The sequence below is a fragment of the Lepisosteus oculatus genome, chromosome 7 (genome assembly GCF_040954835.1).
Source record: "Lepisosteus oculatus isolate fLepOcu1 chromosome 7, fLepOcu1.hap2, whole genome shotgun sequence".
Lineage (NCBI taxonomy): Eukaryota > Metazoa > Chordata > Actinopteri > Semionotiformes > Lepisosteidae > Lepisosteus > Lepisosteus oculatus.
The window spans coordinates 22,375,858-22,398,386 of record NC_090702.1 but is presented as its reverse complement, the minus strand read 5'-3'; the positions used below and the strand labels follow the sequence as shown (position 1 = coordinate 22,398,386).

The following is a 22,529-nucleotide window of genomic DNA, read 5'->3' as shown; positions in this document are numbered from 1 at the left end:
GATATTCTCTATTGAAAGGAGAACAATACTTTCCAATGGGCACCTTCTCTGCCTTAAGTGACAAAATAACATAAGAGAACAGCTACTCTCTTAAAGCTGCCCATTGCTTTACCTTTTTAACATGGGATGCTTTCAGTGGGAGTTTTACATTTTTGAATACGTCCAAAATAGCAACATTGTTTATTTATTAATGCATTCATTTTCTTGGTAATTGAAGGATGTCGATGACTCAGCAGCTTCATCATGACAAAACTGTTTAGCAAGACCTGTTTAATTTGACACCAGCAAAATTATGCGTTTTCATTAGCATCTGTTCAGTTCAGAGTGGAGTGTCTGACATTCGTATGGATGGATCTTAATTGGTGATTCTCAGGTTTTGTTACTGTTACACCCGTGGTGTTACCTCATTGTTGTTTAGCCATACACCTAATCAAGTGATCCTGGAATCAGGAGCATTTGAAACTACTTTTTAAATCTGACTGAATCAGAAAATATTTCATCTGAAGTCTGTGACCAAGCGATCTATCCACCCATTTATTTGCATTTTTTTGTTCTTGAAAGTGAAATCTAAGTTTAAGAGACCGTTCTGATGCTTTACAAGAGCTGTTTTTTTTTCATCCCTGAAAAATATCTGACTGGTGGTGCAAAATGTGTGAGACACATTACCCTGTTGTTCTGTGACAAGATACTTCTTTCGTTTTTACACGAAAAGATGTGACAGGCAGGTTCAGTTCAATTACTAAACACACACATAACCATACACACAATTAGATAAAATTAATAAAACAGAAAATCAATAATAGAGACAGTGACGCTGTTCTGGCATTGCCAACAATGTCACTTGTATTTAATTAATAGACATAATAGATGATGAAAGGCCTATGACACTGAAAAGCTATTTTTTCTTTTCCTGGGGGTCATGCAGAGTGGATATGAATTTGATGTAATTACCAACTTCTCGTAATAGTGTCAGACTTGTGCTTGGCTTTATTAAGCTTTTATTAATGAATATGGCATTTCCCATAACCATACCAAATTTAAAATTAATGTCACCGAGATTTAATAAATAACCATTATCTTTTACTTTCAGCAAGTGTAAGCAGAACTGGCTTATTGAATACATTGATGATTGGTACATTCCCCTCATGCATCTAAAGTCAATCTTGTGGAGTTTGCGATACTACGATATTTAAAGTTTAATTGCCCGGTTGTTAATCATCTGTATTTGAATTGCCTTCTGTATTGCTCCAGAATAAATAATTTAATGTTATAGGGATTTAAATTTCCAAAATAATAGATCAATAAAATATACAATTTAAGGGAGCTCTAGTCTCCCTCTTCTGGCCACTGTCAGCAAATATTTTTACTTTTCTTTTTTAAATAAGTAGCACAGCTGAAGATAGGGACTATTAGTTATACACACATGCAATAGAAATGTATGATTCTTTTTCATGTAATACAGTATATGAATAAGCTTGCTGTAATACATTGTAAATTAATCATGACATGTATGCATTTTAACTAATACCGGCACAATAAAATGTTTTTGACACTCCAGAATGCTTTCAGTATACCTTCATATATTTACCTTGTGTTCTCAAACCATTGGTGAGGACTCTGATGGGAGTTTAACATGCAGAGACCTACCTGCAAAAGGCAAAACTTACCTAATGATGAGAGTGATGTAGAATATTGACTGATTTCCCCAGTTAATGTGGGGCATGCAAAGCTGCTTTTTATATTAGACTTTTCCAGCCACACTTTATGTAATATTAAAAGTGCACATTCTCTTCAACAAAAAGCAATACATTTCTATGAATATTGACTGGGTGTTGGTGAATAACTCTCATTTCAGTAGGGTTCCAGGGATTTTATATATTTTTACAAGGCTTTTTGAAATTTTGAAAAACTAATGGATGTAAAGTACTTTTTTATTTCTTTGCTCCTGAAAACTGGATGATCAAATAAGAGCTTCCTTTTTGCTCTTATGATATTTAACATATTTTGTGCACTATTTTTTCAACATTTGATTCTGTTGTTGAGGACTGTGACAACTCGCCAAAACATTCTTCACTAACAGTCATTTTTAAGGAGTTTAAATGTAATCATTAATTTAATATGAGATTTGCTGGTGTTCTATGATACATTTGGGAGAACAATTTGACATTTAATCTCTATGGAAATCAAATTATGATCTTTTTAAAATGTTTCTATATGTCATGGCCAGTGAAAGCAAATTGTTCATCATATGATATTACATAACTCAATAGATTAGTTTTTTTATTATTATAAATTGACAACATTATTGAAAGGATCATCTGCATTCATACCATAGGGACTCACGGCACATTGAGCTCTGAGGCTCTCTGTGGTTAATGATAGCAGTGCAAATAATGTGCAGTGACTATTGATTTGACAATGTACCAGTAAACAAATCTGCAAAGCAAAAGAATTGTTTTGTTTTGCAGAAGCAAACTTTAAGAACAATCCATTTGATCTTCAGATATAACACTGTATTGGTCTGAATTGAAATGTTCATAGTAATCTGCTTTAGTTTCTTCACGTCTGGGCAGTTCGAAAGTGCAATCCTATATTTTTGTAAAAGAAAGTAATGTTTCAGGGCCAAGGTTACACAGAAGACTTGTTTGTGCATCTGAGGGTTGTGCTAAACCTCTGTTCAGAAGGTTGCCACTCCCACTCACCCTACAGGTAGTTGCAAAGAGAATGGCCTGTTTTGAGAACTTAAAAATTACTACTCATTTTCTGTTGCAATAGCTTCAATGCTGGATGCCAGCCTAGATAACAGCAGGAGAAGTAGATAAAATTAATTCTGTTTCTTTAAAAAAAAGTGCACAACATATTTTGCATAAGTGCATAGAATTCCCAGTTATTTTAGGATCTTATTTTGTCACCCCACAGATATGCAGGGTGGTTTAAACCTCTTTTCATTCAGGAAATGTTATCTTTGACATCTGAATCACAGGGTTTATCTCCATCTTGGAAATGGGTGGGAGGAGTAGCCATAGGTTTAAACTAAATCATGAACATAACCAGATTTTGTTCCATTTTGCGATTAAGATGGCTTTTTTTCCAAAATCATTTGATCCATCTCCTCTCAAAAAGTAGAAAACCAAGCCATTGTTAAAATTTTACATATAATTGCAATCAGGGAATACAGTTTTTGAGACAGGATATTTTAATATAACCCTTTTTCTAAATATATTATATAAAATATAACCATACGATATATGTTTATTATATTTGATATGAGTAGGAAACCCATGGTTGAGGGAATTAAAATTATTTTAAAATAAAATCATTAACACTGCTACTGACCATCTGTGGGTACGCAATGTAATTTTAATCTGCGCTGATATGCCAAGAGCACTATTACTCTGTGTACCAGTCAATGAACTTTAGTATTTTAGCTTCAAACTGCCTGATCCAAATATGTATTCACCTCATGATGCACATTAGGAATACAACAAATTCTGCTTTTGGACTGGAATTGAGAAATCCTAATAAAGAACAATTTCAGGATTTTTAGTTCTTTCCTCTATAAATTGTTCTTCTGTGATCTTTGAAGTTTAAGACTGAGGTGCCCGATTTTTCATCTGCTCCATAATGTGCATATGCACAGCAAAATTCTCTCCACTTCAGTTGTGCAGGTTATTTTCAAAAGGATGGTCACTTCTGTGAACGCCGAGTTGACATTTTCTAATTTTCTCCTAGTAGTATGCTTTTTCCATTAAGTATTGACCTTGTTTCAACTCTGTTCTACACTTAAATGTTAGGTATTCTTATAAGTGCACTTATTTACCCAGATATTAAGACCCTCCCACCCTCCCCAATCATGCTTGGAAGTTGCCAGAGTGCTTTCAGCAGTAGGTATCATATTCTACCAGGTTGTGAAATTATTTCAATCCAGTCCCATCCCATTCTTCTAGCATAATTTCAGTATGTTCTGTGGAAGTTGCGTTGATGGTAATGCTGTGTGGGATAGAATTTTGAGTTCCTTCAGTGCCTTTTGCTTTGAGAAATGCAGAAATGAAGACTGTTCTGATCAGGAAAATTAGTGGAAGTTTGTAATCCTTAAACTAAGCATGCATCACAGCACCTGCTGCTGACAGAAGCTATTCAGTATACTAAGGGTTGCTAATATTTTATCAGCAAGAATATAACAGTTAATAAGCATAAAGGGTGGAATTACTATGTTCTCAATGATAGGCAAAACAGGTGAAGTATCTAAACAAATCAATACTGATGGTTAATTACCAACGGATTTCTCAGCCCACAAAGAACTCATGCAAGGATAATGTTTCTCCTTCAGAGCATATTCAATTTTTAATTTTTAAAGACTATATAGACTCACCAAGAAAAAGATTAATGAAAAATGTCAAAAACGTTACAACCATACATTATATAAAATGGTCTGTACACACATTACAAAAAACATAAGGATACATCCAAAACGATCTATATTTAAATGTGTTAAAAGTTGTTCTTATTAATAGATACTGTTTCATTTTTTCCCTTTTATCACAAATATGCTTGCAAATGCTCTTCCACTCTCTGTTTTCCACAGCTGTTCTGCTTTATTTCAAACAGAAATGGACACAGCCAAGCTTCCCATCTGAAACCTGACCCCCCCCCCCCCACATCCTGTCCAGAACTGTAGGAAATTCGACAGGAGAAATGCCAAACATAATAAAACTGGGGGGGTCAATATAAAGTTAGGTGCAAAGGGTTGTAATCAATCATTGTACAGTGCCTAGAAGGTATTGGTGAAATGACAAAACTTCAAAAGAAGTGAAGTCTCCTTCTCAAAACATCCTGTTCTAACACAGCAAGGGCTGGAAGTTAATCCCTAACTACAATAAAGTTATTACTGTCAGATATTGGTGTATTTGTGAGTTTTTGGCAAAAACACAGAGGATGTGTATTTCCAGGCCTTTATGGTTTTACTTCTGTTAAGTAAGTCACCAGCAGGGGCTAACCTATCTGGAGTCATGACAAACATTTCTAGTTATATAATTGATAATTATAAATTATTCTAATTTCTAGTTAATGATCATTTCTCATTATTTGTAAAATATTACAAATTATATTACTCACACAGTATGGTGAATTCTTAATTAATCTCTTAATTAACACCATTAAAAGGACAATGGAACATGCAGCTTGGGTCTGATGTCCCACACCATGAACAGCTCCCTCCCTACCAGGCAAAACTGGTCTATAATATATTTTGGTCTATACTGTATGTCAAAATAGGCTTTGTAAACTAGGAATTGCTGCACAACCCCTCAGTGCAGAAGAAAAGGAACATGCACAGTAATTTGTTGCCACAAAGGGCAGTGATCTATACATTATATCCCTCCTCAGTTTTTTCTACTTCTTCTTGTAACAAGGAAATGGAAACATTAATTTTCTAAAAATCATCACACAGTGATTTAGGATTAGGAAGGTGTGGAAAGCAGAAAATTCAGTGTAGACAAAAGCTGTACTTTAATATCTGGCACATCCCCATCATTCCTTTGCATAAGACTCTTAGTGATAGCTAGCAAATGTTTTATCCCAATTCGCTACAACTATCCCTTTCTCAAAGTATAGCTCTGAGATCTTAAAATATCTTGCTGTATAAAACTGTACTTGCTGTATAATTAAGTCTCCCTCTAATTTTGATAAAATCGTTCATCTTCAAACTACTAATTTTTCCATAAAACACTTTCTGTGCAGCCCCAGAAGAACAGAGCAGTCAAAACAGAACATGCATAGACAGCACATTCATAGGAAAGGCAAGTGAGTCAGGGTGGCAAACAAGGAAAGATTTCAGACAGGCAGATGCTTCATGGGCAAACAAAAAGGACATAAGTAGGCACCAAAAATGAAATATAAGACAATGTAGCAAGACAAAAAAAACGATCTAGTGCTAGATAAAACCTTTCCAAACAGTGCCCATCATACTGTACCTCAGTTTGTGTGGCCCCAGTAATCTTAGTAACCAAAAAGTCTTTGGCAACTGAGTCAGCAGCATCTAGAACTCCACAATTTCTTAATTGATTACCTTAAAGGGCCATAAAAATCTACAGTACAAAATAATTGACTAAATAATAAATAAATTCCCAGGAATTTTACTTTACTTTAAGCTGCTAATTATTGACTAATTGATTGCTTAAGCAAGGAAAGTCCTTCAGTAGGTGACATACTCAGTGAAGTGGGTACAGGTGTAAAGATAATATATCGCAAAGTATACATGATGCCAAAATGTGCACAGATCTGATTTATGAGCTAATTGAGAAATATCTGTAGTATGATGAGAGCTGTTTCCAATGCAGGGACCATGCGGGGAAATGAATAAAGAGGCCTATAAACTTCATTGAACACTGTCAGCATAGTGACTTTGAGGTTTGATTGAAGCATGTTTTTAGAGCATGATGGTTTGATTTTTATTTCAGAGTGAAACTCATTTCAAGATGGTAATTAAATGAAAGCCTGGTTAGGTTTTTTATTAACATGACTTTTTAAAGGTTTCTTATAAAGTGAAATCCTTTTCTTTTCACTCAGCAAAGAAGCAAAAATGAATGTGACAGTGCTTAAATCTGTTTAACCATGAACATTTTTTATAATCAAGGCTTTCTGTCATCTTAAGAGCAAGCCAGATACCGTTTAAATCTGGCTGACAAATTCCTAAATGTTTTTCCCTCCCTTGTCACGGATGGTATAATTTTGAGGCTGATAGCAAAATATCCTGTTGTCTATGACTTGGAATATAATATCTGAACCACCAAATTAAAAAAAAATACCTCAAATTGCAAATAAGAGCCCTGTAGAATATATAAAAATAATGAAACCTAAATATCACTCTACATGATTTTTACAGTTGAATCTTTCTTTTAGAAGAGAAAAAACAAAAGAGTATTCTGTCATTTTACAGTTATAAAACCTTTGCAAAGTATCTAAACCATACATTGGAAAATGAATTCTAAGATGCTGAGAGATTTAATAAGCTCTAAACCTAACAATGTGATTTAATGCTTTTAAAATGGATTTATTCTGTGTATTTTTATTGTTTTCAAATGCTGATTGCTTGAATACAAAAATGGTTGATTGAATGTATGGACTTTGATACTGTGACAATCTTTCCTGTGAATTTAAGATAGGGATTAAGTTTTTTTTATCAATTTAACTTTTTTTCATTTTTTTCATTTTTACAGATCTTCTAGCTGTGCCTAAACACCCTTATGCTGCAATGGAGAACTGGGGGCTCAGTGTCTTTGTGGAACAGAAACTCCTTTTGGATCCTGAAGTGTCGTCAATCTCCTATTTGATGGAACTCACAATGGTTGTTGTACATGAAATATGCCATCAGGTAAGAATGAAAAATTCATTCTTCATTTCTTCAAAAATTCATTTTCTAAGGCATTGAAGTAAGGACTCCTGCTGTTTCTCAATAACTGACGAGTAAAAATGTCTTATCTAACCTACTTTTAAAACATAATTACCTAATTTAACTAAAGACCGTCAATCACTTTACCAATAAATAATACTATTAGTACAGTACTTGCTTTGCATTTAACAGAAAGTTTCATTCATACACTTCAATCCAGATTGGTCGCTAATTTCTTGTGTTTTACCCCAGCTATAGACAGATAATAAATGCATGTTGCTCCTTGCATGAACCTCATTTACACAAAAAAATGATCCAGCAGAATCAAGGTTTTCTGTTTTTAAAAGGCAGCTGCTACCCAATTAAAAGAAATATTAAACAGTGCTCAACAGGCGTCTCCCTACTTGTCAGCTTTGATATATTTGTATTGGTCCTCAATTAATTTTTTGCAGCTTCTGTCTTTTGAATGAGAATATTGTATGTTCTGTAATTGGGAAAGCTTTAGCAGAGAACTTAAGAACTGCATTATTAAAGATAACTTTAATAAAATGCAAAGGAGTGACTAAATTTCCCCATGCCATGTACAAAGAGTTATATCTATAGTTATCAGTCACCTTTTTGTTGTTTTAAAATTAAAAGATTTAAATGCCATTTCCCACAGAATTGCTGCAGATTCCACTTTAGTACAAAGCCCTTGAAGTATTTATTGCTTAACCTTGCTGTGATAGATGACTAGGAGAGAGGAAACAGATTATCACTGCTATAAACTGCTTATTCCTTTTTTATTTTATTCCCTCCATTTCTTTGTTTATTGTAGAAGCTAAATCCTTTACACACAGAATTAGCACTCCTTCTTAAAGGAAAAAAAAATCATAATGTATCCATGTATCCCAGATACAGGCACTGTGTACTATTCATAAAAGATGTACTGTAAAACATGATTCTTTGACAGTTTAAGCTGACAGATGTATATTCTGCTAGCAGTTGCTTCATAAATGAGTGGGTTTGATCTCTTGTATTGAGTGTAGGAAACAGGAAGAAAGTTGAGTAGAAAATACAGTAAAAAACTCAGTTTTGCTTAAGGAGTAATTGGACATCTAGTGATGCCTGAAATTCCTTCACCAGAACAGGATTAAAATGTGCACCCCTGTAGCTGGCAGATACTTCAATGGAACACAGATGATTGGAAGATGCAAAGCTTAATCGCTATTTGATGTTTCCGTTGTTTGAGTTAATCTTCATGCTGATATTTTTCACCACTTAAATAAAAATCTGCAATTGGCATGTGGTTTTCATAAAAATAATAGAAATAGCAAAACAAGCAAATTTAATTTTCATTGTATTACTTTTATGGACATGCACACACACAAGCTTGTAAATATGTAATGCATAACATAATGCAATATTATTCCCAATGTCTGAAGTTCTGCATGCCTTCTTATGTTATTTTTACTACAAAGTGTCTCTCTAGCACACTGTGTGGAACATGCATATACTGTACATTGCTAAATATTTAGCTAGGATAACAAAACATTGTCAGGTTAATTAATATATTAAAATACTGTGAGTCTTTTGATTTTTGCGTTCATAGATAACTGAAGAAAATATATTTATCTTTCTTTGCACAACCATGTCAATGCTTAAAATGATCAGACTGACATGGCTGAAATTTTCTTTGTTTTTTAGCATTTTCTTATAGGCTCATAAAAAAAAACATAATAGTTTTATACTTTAATTGGGCAAATAAAATTACATCTGTTTTAGCAAATTCCAATGTCTTCCCAATACCATAGATGTTTAATTCCAGAAAGAACTGGTGTTGGATTTATGTGTTACTACAATAGAAGGATACTCAGCATGAGGCCTCCAGGGCTGGTAATTACAGCCCCTCAGAGACTGCTCATAATCTAAACCATTAAACGTACTTAATTCCCTATCCTTTTTGCAAGTGATTGGTATAGCGATGATGTGAAGTAATCTACAGTATTGGAACTAATTATAGAAACAAAGGGAAAAGTGGCTTTATAATAATTAATTATACACTATGGATTAATAGATTCTTTGTAAAATTGAAATGTTGTCTATCACCATATTATAATACCATTGATTGTCTGGCAGCCCATCAGAAATTACCACACTACTTCAAAGCCTACGTAAGCAGAGCCAGGAATACCACTGCATAGAGATTTGAATATGGGGTAAACTACTGCAAGAGGCAAGATGACCGACAGGTGAACAGAGGCTTAGAGTCAATGAAGTTCACAAAAATTCACTATTTTATATTTCAAGGGGTTAATCTTTGGATTTGTTTCTTTCTTGTGAGAAGGTTACCACTCTTTGAAAAGGTAAGAAATGAAAAGGACATTTAGTTTAACATGAAGTGATTGTATCTAAAGATTCTAAGATTCACAGCAAAAAAGAACAAAACCTGTCAAAATGTTACAAAAGAGGTAAAAGTCTTGAGAAACACAAGATATCTCAGCGACGCTGCAGTTATGTATTTTGCCTTTCTGCCTCTGTCCATCAGTAAAAGAATAACCAAAGGCATTATGTCAAAAATCAAACACAATTAAATATATATCCACACAGCTGTGTCTAGTTACTCAAATCAGCTTTCACCTCTCAAATTATGCTGGCCAAAATCTCAAAACAATGTAATAAGTATCTTTAGTACTCATAATGTTAAGCAAATAAAGAAGGTTCATAAGTAATATTTAAAACATACATCAAAATGTATACTGTAATACAAAAAATGTATACTATAAAAAGCAGAACATTTCATGGGTAAATATGCTCCAAGACTAATATGTACTGTAAGTACATATGAATAGGAATATTTCATAAATTTAAAACAGCAACAGAAAAAATTGAAAAGGTTTCATATAAAGTGTTGCAGTATTTAATTGAAACTGAGAATTGAAATAGTGTTTCTTGCAACAATCAACTCCTGATTTACAAAAGCCAAAGGCTGAGTTGGCCAACAATGCAAGAGCCAGAAGGCTTTCCTTGGATGATAGACCTCTTTGAAAAGACTTGTTACTTTCATATTGCAAAGTTATCCCTGCCTCAGTTCTGTCACCTGAATTCCATGAAATCAAATAAGCTGCTGGTTTTTTAATGTAATGTTCCCAGCGGCTCAGGAATTAATACCAGCTAGAATTGATCAACTGTCTCGTGCCACAGTAATCTCTTGTGAGCTGACACTGTATGACCAGTCAGGGACTGGCCTGAAGGCTCAGTTGCTTGGAAACACCCAGAGATTAATTTCATCAAGTCAAATGGGATGAGAGGACATTGATTGATCATCAGTACTGTTCCCATTCATTTAGCTTGCAGTAAGGTGACATTTGAGCAGGACATTCTACATGAAGAGGAACAGAGTATTTAAAACTATAATCAGACTGTGAAAAACTGGAGGCAAAACACCTTTCATTTGGTGATGACCAATATATTGTCAACCCACCATTTGTTAAAAAAGATAAATGTGAAACAGGTTAAAACAAGTCACTGTTTGTTTTACATAAGAACATCAGAAAGATGTTCAAAAACAAGAGGACCTGTCTATTCTGTTGGTTTATGTGTAACTAAAAGCCTCATCCAGCCATTTCTTTAAAGAAACTAGGGTTTTAACCTCAACATCATGTGTGGCTTACCTATTTCTTAGTCCCACAACCCCTTGTGTTGCTAGAAGGTAATTGATCCAAGGATCACATTCTTGAAAGACGCCAGGGTATCAGCTTTCACAACGTGGTAGGATACCTTGTTCCGGATGCCCAGAAAACTTTTGAGTAATTAAGTGCCTCCTACTATCAGCTTTAAGTGCACCTCCTTATAATTTCCATTTGTCTGAATAAGTTCAGTGCCTTTGTCAATTCATTTGAAGATTTTAATACTTGAATTAGCCCCCGTCTTAGTCTTCTGTGTTCAGCACAAAAAAGGTTTTGTTATTTTAATGTAGGCAATTTCTTTGTATCTGGATATTTCCTGAAAGAAATATTCATTTATAACATCAGCCATTTTCCTTTCATTGTCTAGAAGTTTGCAATTATTATCCTGGGTAATTGTACTTCACTCCTTACTAAAAAAATATACATTTCCATAATTATTTAAATTACACTTGCAAAACGAGACTGATTCAATGCAGCAAAGGATATATTAATGAAAGCTGAAGAACGTGAACCTTGCAATGACAGTTTGAATTATGAATAAAGAATAGTTAAGGTAAGGTTCCAGGGAGTTTGTGCAGCAATGTTCTTTTAGTGGGTACAATCTGAACAAGCTAGATATCTGCTTTAAATAGAAAACTAAATAGAAAAAAATAGAAAAATAGAAATTTAAATAGAAAACTTTATTTGGTCATGATTACTGTTTAATGTTCAAAATTGATGTATTAATTTTTTATAATTAGTAAGGTATCAGTACTGAAAAACAACTTCTTCATGGTAGCTTGTGAGTGTGTAAAATAGTCTTTTAACTATATACAGTAAGGCATATATTACTGACAAAAATAAATAAAGTGCCTTTGCTTTATATACTCAGTAATGCATTGATGTTTTTTGTTTTATTCTGGGTTTGCAATAGTGTGTGCTGAGATTGATGCCATTTATATGTAGATATTTGAATCTGAAAGCCAGAATAAAAGTGAATATAAATGCCAGAGCAATATATTAAGATAAAAAATACCTTACTAGCTCATTTATTTACATTCATATTGAGGGTCATTTTAGATTTTAAAAAATACGTGGATATTGGTAGAAACTAAATGCTTTTTTAAAATGATTTAAATATAATTATATTACACTAGTACAAAACACAGAATTATTTCACCATTGCTGGTGCATTGGCATTGAGCTATAGTTTAGTAATGAAGTGAAAGTAAGGAATAATAAATGATTTAGTAATTTAGTAATATGATTTTTTTCAAAATGAAATCTAGTCTGAAGCTCTTACTGTTGTCACTGATGTACTGTACATTACAGTGCTGTGATTGTGCACTGATGGTCCTGTTCATTCAAATTTTCACTCTTAGTTAAATTGATAGCCAATACACTGCTAGCTCTCCAGATGTTCCAGGGAATTGATGAAGTTTCACACAGATGCCTCCATAATTAATTGTTTTGACTGCCTTTGCCAGACACAAATATTGATATAATGCCTTTTGATAGATGCATTTTGTGAAAGGAAAACCATTGCTTCTAGATGTATTTAAAAACATAAAACATGAATTCCCTGTGTTACTGTATGTCTTACAAAGTCAGAATTGTATAAAGGATCTGTGTCCCTCTCTACTCAAATACACTAAAACATACAAAAAGGTATTCAAGAAATCTATATATGTATAACATAAGACTAGTTGCCAGAGGTCTAAATCTTTTTATGAAACAGTGACACAGTTGAATATGCAGTGACATTTTCTTATCAACTTGTGAAAAGCTGTACAATACTGTGTGCTTCGGGTCTATTAGACGATTCCAACTTTAATTTGAATTTTTTTTCTGGAACAAATTTTGAAAGGAACTGCTGTTAGTCTGTACAAATGTCATATAATCACATTGAATTCCAATAGATCTAGAAAATGGTTTTAATTGGATTTGTCACACGGTTCACTTCTGAGATCTCTATGAATTAAAATTCAATTATAGATGAATAACAGCTTCAGTTTCATAAGGATTTAGCTAAATGAATCATTATGTTGGCTGGAAAACCACTTGGTAAAATTAATATTTCCATTTTTCAAAATGCAGACACCATCCAGTATTAATATCCACCATTTATGTGCTAATGTTTGAACAGAAAGCAAGAGGTTTGAATGATTTAATTGATTTAATTGTCTTTTTTAAGTATTTGAAAGATTCCATTGAAACACTGTCATACCAATTGTTCCTAGGTTCTTTAATTACACAAACTGCTCAAAACAAAATATTTGCTTGAGTGTGTGAGTGAGGAAGTAATTTGAGCACTAATACTGTGACAGTATTACATGTTAGCGACCTGAAATTTAACCGTATGTCCAGGGCAACAAGCAGGTGTGATAACATACACTAAAAACATACTGTAGCAAAGGCTACAAATGAGAAGACATTTGGTCCACCTAGTTTGTTTGGTTGTCAGAAGTAAAGTGATCTTAGGATCTCATTCTTGGAAAAAGAAAAGTATCACCTTTGACAACATGGCTGGACAACTTGTTTCAGTCTCCCATAACCCTTTGAATAAAAAAGTACTTCCTATATTCAGCTTTAAATACAGTTCCTTATGGTTTCCATTTATGTCTTCTAGTTTGCTTTTCAGTATTGTTTCTGAAGTAGTCCAATGCCTTAGTCCAGTGGTTCTCAAACTGTAGTACGCCTACCGGCAGTGGTACGTGGAGTGCCGCCAGGTGGTACGCCAAATGACCCTGGAACTGTGTCGTGTGCTGAAAAATCGGGACGGGTTTTCATATTTTGTATTTTAATACGTGTCGAATACGCAGCTTACGTACTACGATACAGTGCGCGCTAATACTTCAGTGGACACAAGAGATACTCTGTAATTCTATACCACTCTATAGGAATGCGTGCTACGGATGCAAGTGACCAATTGTATTTAAAAAAAGCTACTGTATCTCTAGCAAATAGGGAGAAAGGAGAATGTGCGTGATTTTGGAACAATGCCAACGTTGTAAACACAGGAATGCATAGAAATACGTGCTACGAACGCAGGTAATCTTGTGAGCACATGAAAGCGTGATAACAGAAAAATATTTAAGAACTGTTCTAATTTGAGAAAAATACACCGAGCGTCTCTGTGTTTTGAAATAAAAACTTTAAATAAATACAGAAATAAAAACGGAAACGCGGAAAAATGCAAGCTTGCGGATTGCTAAAGCAGGTAGGCTACACTATTTTTGAAGAACCTTATTTACCGTTGGCAAAAGAGCTGACACGTATTATGTGTAGAGAAAAGGCTGCTAAACAGCTTGACCTGCTGCCCCCTTCCCCCTGAAAGACACAGTCATTCATAAAATTATTGAAATGAAGGATTATATCAAAAGTACACTGATTGAGCTCGTTAAGATGAGCAGATGTTTTCACTGCAATTAGATGAGTCTGTAGTTGATTTGGCCAATTTGCTCGTTTACGTTAGATACGAGTTTGAGGGCATGTCCCATGAAGACTTTCTGTTCTGTAAACCGCTACCAACAGGAACTACAGGAGAGCGCATATTTCAGCTTCTGAATGAATTTATCGAAGAGAATGGCCTCGACTGGATAAAATGCATCTGAGTTTGTACAGACGGTGCTTGAACAATGACAAGCCGACATAACGGTGTAGTTGCACGAATTAGATAGGTTGCTCCAGAAATTAATGTACGCATTACAACATCCACCGCGAGACCTTTGCCGTCAAGAAAATGCCTGACGATTTAATATCTATTAGACTCTGTTGTGAATTGTATCAAGGCTCAAAAAAGTAATTCACATCTGCTTTGCTCAACTAAACAGGCTCACCCCTCTCACTGAAATGGTGCTTTTTTATTAGTTGTTGTTAATGTTTTTTTTCTGTAAAACACTTTGAGAAGCCACCTTTAAAGGCGCTATATCAAATAAAGTTTATTATTATAATATTTATTATATGTATGTGTGAGTGTGTGTGCACGCGTGCTCATGTTGGTCATTGAGGATTTCTGGGGTTCTTATGAGATGGTGACTTGTAGGTGGTACTTGGATGCTTTGGTTGGATTAGGGGTGGTACTTGGTCCAAAAAGTTTGAGAACCACTGCCTTAGTCAATGGCTTTGAGAATCTTGAGTACTTGCATCTGGTGCCCTCATAGTCTGTCCAAAAACATTTTTTCCCTCCATTCCAATATACTTTCCCATATGTCTCTTGGTGTTTCTACTAAGGAAGTTCAGCTGAAGGGAATTTTGTTAGAAAAGATATGCTTAGAGCTGTGGGCAGCCAGGGAATATTTATAGGTAGGGGAGCACAAGTGGGGCATTTGACCTTTGACCCCCTCCACAACCTCTGTTAAATACAATAGGTTTGTGCTTGCAATTTATTGTGCTCCTTTATCTGAATCCTGTTGTTTTTTTAGTCATTTTATTAAATACTTTATTTACCCTTATATGTTTTACAAATACATTTGTTAAATCATTTGGGATACTTATTTTTAGGTTTTAATGTTCTCACTCTTGCATCTTGCACATCTGTGTCATGCAGAATTATTTTAAACTGTTGCCATTCCTAGTTCTATTCCATCCCATTCTGCTTCTCTTAAGACCTTCTCATTCATTCAGATTCTGTTTTCCTGAAACTGTAAGCATTTGATTTTGAAGTCAACCTGCAAAGTTTCAAAATATACTTCAAATCACACTATGGTATGATCACAATTCCCTAGTAGTTCTCTCATCTATGCTTTGGCAAGCAGATGTCTTGATTGTCTGAAAAGGTGAGATAAGTACAGTACTAGCATTTGCTCATTTAGTAACACCAATGAATAAGAAAACAACTGTTAACCATGCATACCATTTTGTCTGAGAAAAATCCATGAGAAAGCTGTTGTTTGGTTGCTTTTTTCATTTTATTTATTAAAGATCTCTATATTTATTGTGTTTGGGAATTGCATATTTCTTTTGTCACACCATGCACAACAACAACAACAACAACTGGGTCTTCATCTGCCTTTGCTAGGAGCATGTCTACACTTTGGGAAATGTTGGTTCCCTCAGTTCTAATGAGGCAAAATGCTGTTGTTGACACATAGATCTCACTTAGCAGTGTTGTTGAGAACAGAATTTCCCCAAAATAACCCTTCTCTCTTTCTTATTGTTTGGCATCACAGAACTGATTGAAGATGCTGTGACTGTTATCTGGACTTCTGTATCTGTAAATATGGTGTTTCTCCAGTTTCTGGAGAAAGGCAAACCTCTTTGGTGATGTGGAGTTGTCAGGGTAGTATTTTACTTTTTTTGACAAGTTGGAACCAGGTTCTCCAGGTTGTTACTTTTACGTTTTGGGCTACATATCTTCATTACTGTAGGATTTGCCTGTTTCTCCATCTCATGGTGCTTCACCTCCAGTGTGTCAAGGAATAATTGGTTTTTTTATGGCAGTTTTCACAGAAGAAAGCTTGGCTGTTGGGATTGTTCCAGGAAGCTCCACATGTTACACAACCTACACAACACAGGCTTAGTAAGTATTTTTAAGGTGGATCCAGATCAATCAGTTTTTTGGAGATGAGAAACAGTGCAGCTCCTTCTCTCCAGTTGCTTAAATGGTGTCAGTCTATAACTGGCACCTTATTGGTCACTGGTCTTTCTATCCCTTTATTATGATCTTGGATTACTTTGTGGGATGTGTAACAGAAGTGGAATGAAGACTTGTTCCTTTGGAACTGGTTTATGTATTATATATTGTTTATATGTTTTTACATACTTTTTACATGTTGCAGCTGAAGTCTTTATAAAAATTTGTAAGTTTACTCGTATTGTATGGTGATGGCTAACCCATGTTCCACAAAATGTGGCTCTGAGTTAGTGTATTACCTTAGTGTTACTGTATTACCTTAACTTGCATTTGAGTGTGGTCTGTCATCGTGTTTTGTGGATGGAACCCCTCTGGGCTCCAAGAGGAACCAGGGATCTGCTTTCAGAGAAGCCTACACACTCCACTGTTCAGTTGCTCATCCTACAGAGCTTTCAAGTTTTACAGTCACATTAATTCTTCTTCCACTCCTCAGATCAACTCTTATTCTTCAGTCAGTCTTTGGAAAGCCAAAATGGGCAAATTTCACCACGTCTCTCCATTACATGAAACACAAACTTGTCCCTTTTTCTACTCAAAGACACACTGGTGTACTCAATGCTTTATGCCAAGTTATCCATCTTTAATTAGTACTAATCACCTTCCATAATGAGATACTGGAGCCTAACCAAAATAATGGGATGGTTGTCCCAAATGAATGAGCTACAAATCACCCTTGATCTTTCTTTTAATAATGATCTTGAATCTTTAATCTCAGTCCTCGCAAGTGCAAGTTCTTCATTCACTCTCTCACTTCTGTTAGACCCTCTCTGACACAGAGACAGCAAGCCTGGCTGCTGCTGCTGGTAACGCATAGGAGCCAAAGGACCATATCTGTGCTACCTAGACTCGCTACATTAATTTCTGTCTCTGTATTGTATTCTCTTCCACTCCTGCAGGAGCCTAGATGTAGCCCCTTAAACCTTGTCCTCTTGGCTACTAATATACAGTACAACAGGAGTGGCCCATTATTCACAAAGCCAAACATTCATGCTCCTTTTCACCTATGGCAATTAATCTGTTAAACCAGGTATATCTACTTTTTAATCCAATAGGTGACTTTAAATAAAACCCTCTACATTCACACCATCAAATATTGCTAATATAAATATTTATAAAATATATTAACTAGGTATATGTCCCGGAGAAAGGTTCTCTTATAAAAATGAGACTGGCTGGCCAGGTTAGTGTGCAGGCAGCTGTTGCTAACTTCACTGAAGCCAGTTATGACATATTGAGCTCATAACAGAAGTTTAGGAGGAAAATTAGATCCTAACCTCTCACACATCCACTAACTTATGTATAAAAGTCAGACCCTGGAGTTCCCTTCTTCTATCTCTCTTGCATCCCCCAGCCACCCCATCTACACCCTTGAAGTCACTCCCTGCTCACTTAATGCAATAGTGAGGGAGGTTAGGGCAGCTAATCCCCATAGATAGTTTGCAATTCCCTCAGATTGGCGAGTCACACTAGATACTCTGTACTTACCTGTATTTCATCCCTCTATTGCATTCATTAGGGTATAACTGAACTATTGAATTACAATTTAACACAAAAGAAAAAAAAAGATTAAGAATGAAAAAGTCAATGCAAAGCAATGTAATGAAATATTAAACATCTACAAACCTATTATCAGAAAACCCCTTATTCACTATGGAAGGTCACATCAACCCATAGCCTATACCAGAAGCATAGGACAGGACTGAACCTCTGGATGGGACATCAGTCCTCTGCTGTGTAGAAAAACAAAAAATGATTTTGAAATAGTGATTTACAAGGCTCATTATACTCATTTCATAAGATGTTCTAGCTACTTTGGCTGCTTCTTTATTTAAAATTCTGTTAGAGTAAAAACAGTTATATTATGTTTTCCCCTCATCTCAGATACACCAGATTTAATGAAGACTGTTGAGCTGCCTAGTTCTTTAATTATCTTCTCAGGCATTGTAGATCTGGGGGCGGATAATGGGGTATCAGCTGCATCCAAGATCACTGTATGAAGATCAGTGACTTCAAAGGTACTCTCACAGTCACCTTTAATGTATGTTTGCAGAGTGCTTGAGGAGTAATTAAGTCAGAGCATTCACAAGGAAGTATATAACTTGTGTTTGAAGAGTTACTTTACAACCATTTCAAAAATAGCAGAGGAATTAAATCTGACCTGGTGTTCAAACTATTTATCAATGTTAACCTCTCTTTCTTGGTTCCTCTGTAGCATGTAGACAGTTAAATTGCAGGTCTGTAGGGTTTATTCTAATTATTTAAATACTTTGCCCCATAAACTTGCAAATCTACTGTGAGAGTTTGGTCTCACATTGCATTTTTCTTGCATTTAGCGCAGTTTACAAATGGCAGCTTATTCTATAAGGACTACTAAAACTCAAACCTTTTGTGGCTCTAATTTGCTTCACATGCACACTTCCTCTAAATGAGCTTACTATGGTCCTTTCTCAATGTTATTGTAGAAAAACTAGGCAATTAATTAGATAGCATGAGCAACACCTATCAAGGGAAAAACAGCTCCATAGAATTGTGTACAGCACTACTAAATAATATGAAAAAGTATTAAAACGAACTCCATAGAAATGCAAATTTCATAAGGCACCTCTAGTTTCTTGTTTGATTGAAAAAAAGGGTAGAATCCCTTTATTAGAAAATAATATTCCTGTATTAGAAAATATACGTAGGTCAGACCTCTATAGTTTCAGTGTAATAGTGTTTTGAGGTCTTGATGTATTTTGAAGGATTTTTTTTTTTTGGAAGTTATGGCCTAGAAACACAGTAAGAAACACAAAATACACAATGCATGTGGTAAGCACATGTATACAGTATATACATATGAAATCCAACTGCTTCAAAAGTAAAAAATGAAAGAGGTACAAAATGATCTCTTGTAAACAATACTTATATTAATGTAGACCACAATTGAACAGTAATGCAGATAAACATTACTATTTTAGATAACAATACATATTATTACACATATATGGTTTGCAATATTATTTGTATTAATTAGAGATTTGTATTAATCTAATTTTATTTCATGTTACATCCCAAGCAATCCTGTAAGAAAATGTTGTGTAAAAGCAGTTTTGCTTTTCATGTTTTATCATTTAAAAGCACACTCTGAATGACATTATTACTATTTAGTACAGCTACTGTATGGAATACCCCTTTACTAGTACTGCTGCTGGAGAGATGGCATAAAAATAGAAGTACTGTACATCATGTTTACTGGCATAAATCTATAAATATTAAAGAGTTTCTAAATCTGGAATGAGATCAACAGGAAATGGTAATAAGAGACTGATCAAAGGCTTACAGTCTCTGTTGAGTCTTATTCAAAATGACCTGATTGCTGACTGCATGGCAACCTGAAAGACTGTAAACATCAACGTCAGGCGCCTCAATATCCAGTTTCTATTTACTAATAGATGGAATTAAGTCAAGATGCACCGTGTCTACATCTAAAGATGAATGTGGTTTCTATCCATGCCTAAATCCGATTAAATTTTATACTCACTCCTCAGGTTGAACATAGGAGAGCAGCTGAAACTGAACATAGGAGAGCAGCTGAAATGACTTTGAAAAATAAAAAAGGCCAAAGGAATGAGTGATGTGGCTGATGTCTGGTAAAAAGACTCTTTTTAAGTGTGTAGAATACATTGATATGATAGTGTTTCTCAAGATGTGGTACTTGGCTATCTGACATGGCTTCTTTTGTAATGAATCTCAGATCAAACTTTAAAAAGCAATTGCTTTCTAGGTAAATGTGACAGTTTCCCATTGGAGGAAGACATGTCTACTTCCCAGCAGATCTCCCGGTTTGTGTGAAAGAAAATACAAAAGGAAGTGATGATTTTTATTTGTGATCACTAGAAAGAAAACACAATTGCAGTAGAGGTTACAGCAGAACATCTATCTATGTTCTAACTGCTTTATCCAATACAGGGCCATGGGGGAGAGGGATACACCCTGGACATGAAGACAGTCTATCTCAGGGCATACACAGACACACACACTCACACCTGAGCCAATTTTCCCAGAAGCCATTTATCTTGCCAGTATATGTACAGTATGGATTGTGGAAGGAAACTGGAGCACCCAGAGGAAACCCAGAGGAAAATGAGGAAGACATACAAACACCACACAGATCGGACTCAAGAAATTAATCCCAGGGTCCCAGTGCTGCAAGGTGCACCAATGTGTCCCTGTGCCACCCCACAGCTGAGTCATCACATCAAAAACATCAACAATTCAAATGTCTGAGATGTCTGCATACAAATATTGTCACGCCCCACACTCTCCCTCGCAAACGCCGTTCCATTCCTGTCACACCCCACACTCTCCCTCTCAAACGGCGTTGCATTCCCAGAACCACTGTTTCACAATCTCATTCCTGATTGAACCCATCACATTCTCACATGCACTAGATTCCACAAATTCTCACTCCCTAACCAATTATCCAACCACAGCCCTTTCCTTTCAGTATTAAACTCCCCTCACACACCTACCCACGCTCACTAATGAGAAGCCTCTTATAGTATTCTCCTGTGTGCGTTTCTTAGCCTTTTGACTGATCTCCCATTACTAAATCTTTGCTCCCGCCTTTTGACCTCGCCTTCTGGATTTTGTCTTTTGGATTGTTTTTGGATATCTCTCGTTACTGGACCCTTTGCCTCCCTAATCGACCAAGCGTTTGGATTTCATCTTTTGGATTGTCCCTTTGCTACTCTGCATTCTGTAGGATTCACGGTCACGCATAAGGATCCTCCAATTCTACCAATAGGTTTCCTGACACATATTGTAGCATACTGGCATTCATTATGCATAAAAAGATTGAATTCAAAATGTGAAACCTAAATCTACATCTGTCTAAAAGCGTTGTTCAGAAATATTTCTTGTGTTTAATAACCTGGGATGAAAGATGCCTGAAGTCTTAACAGCCTTCATGAAAAACAGTATATCTAGAAAAAGGGAAACAGACACATGGTACACAGATGGAGGAAATGCCAGTGGTAAATTCAGCAGTGATCTGTGAAAGCTCTTAATAATTCTGAAATAGCTTCTTCAACAAATTTGATCATGTAATTAGGACAGATCAAGGTAACCTATTTCGAAAGCATAGTGCTAAAGACAGAATGGTGACATTTTGGATATCAAAGTTAGTGTCCGCTCACTAACTTTACATTAAGTTGGGTCTTTAAAACTATATTTGCATAAAACAGTACATGGTGTAGTACAAGGCTTGCTAAAAAGGTTTGAAGAATTGAGCACTAGGAGGGATCTTAATCGTGCCACTCTATGTTATCTAATGGAACCAATCACTTCTGGTGTTCACATTCCAGTTTTAAACTCATGTAAGCCACAATATAAAATAAATTACATGCTCATTCTGTACATCATTTGGACTTAATCATACACGTTGAACCCCTTTTAAAATACTGTAAGAGATGTGACTTATTGCACATCAACTTTTCACCATAGCAAATTGATTTGTTTTTCAAACAAAAGTATCTGACTGGGACAGTAGTTCTCAGCCTGTCATGACATCATTACATCTAACCCAAACTAGTATTGTCTGATGACCTTTTTGTGGTTTAAAGTGGCCTGACCTGTGACCATAGGCTGACCTCCTCTGGCAGTTCATCAATATCGCGGGGAACACTTTTAGATGAAATCTGAGTGGATCCCTTCCTTCTTCAGATTTTCTTTTTTCTCTCGCAGTTCTTCCTCTGTCTCTATAGATACTGCATCTTATTACAGTAAGAAAATATCTGATATTAGGAATGGAGTATTCATGATGATTTACTCTGTGATGCCTAGACTCAAGTCTGTCTTCTTCTCCTGAGATACACGA

At 35.3% G+C, this 22,529-nt stretch overlaps 1 protein-coding gene across 2 annotated transcripts in view; it reads left to right on the top strand.

The window, feature by feature from the left end:
- Window positions 1-22,529, top strand: part of LOC102694815 (thyrotropin-releasing hormone-degrading ectoenzyme) — a 226,703-nt gene that overhangs the window by 56,716 nt on the left and 147,458 nt on the right. For both annotated transcript variants that reach the window (XM_069192282.1, XM_069192281.1), the window contains one exon: window positions 7,218-7,372. In XM_069192282.1, the coding sequence (XP_069048383.1) occupies window positions 7,218-7,372 (155 nt within the window). The remainder of the gene's footprint in view (window positions 1-7,217; window positions 7,373-22,529) is intronic.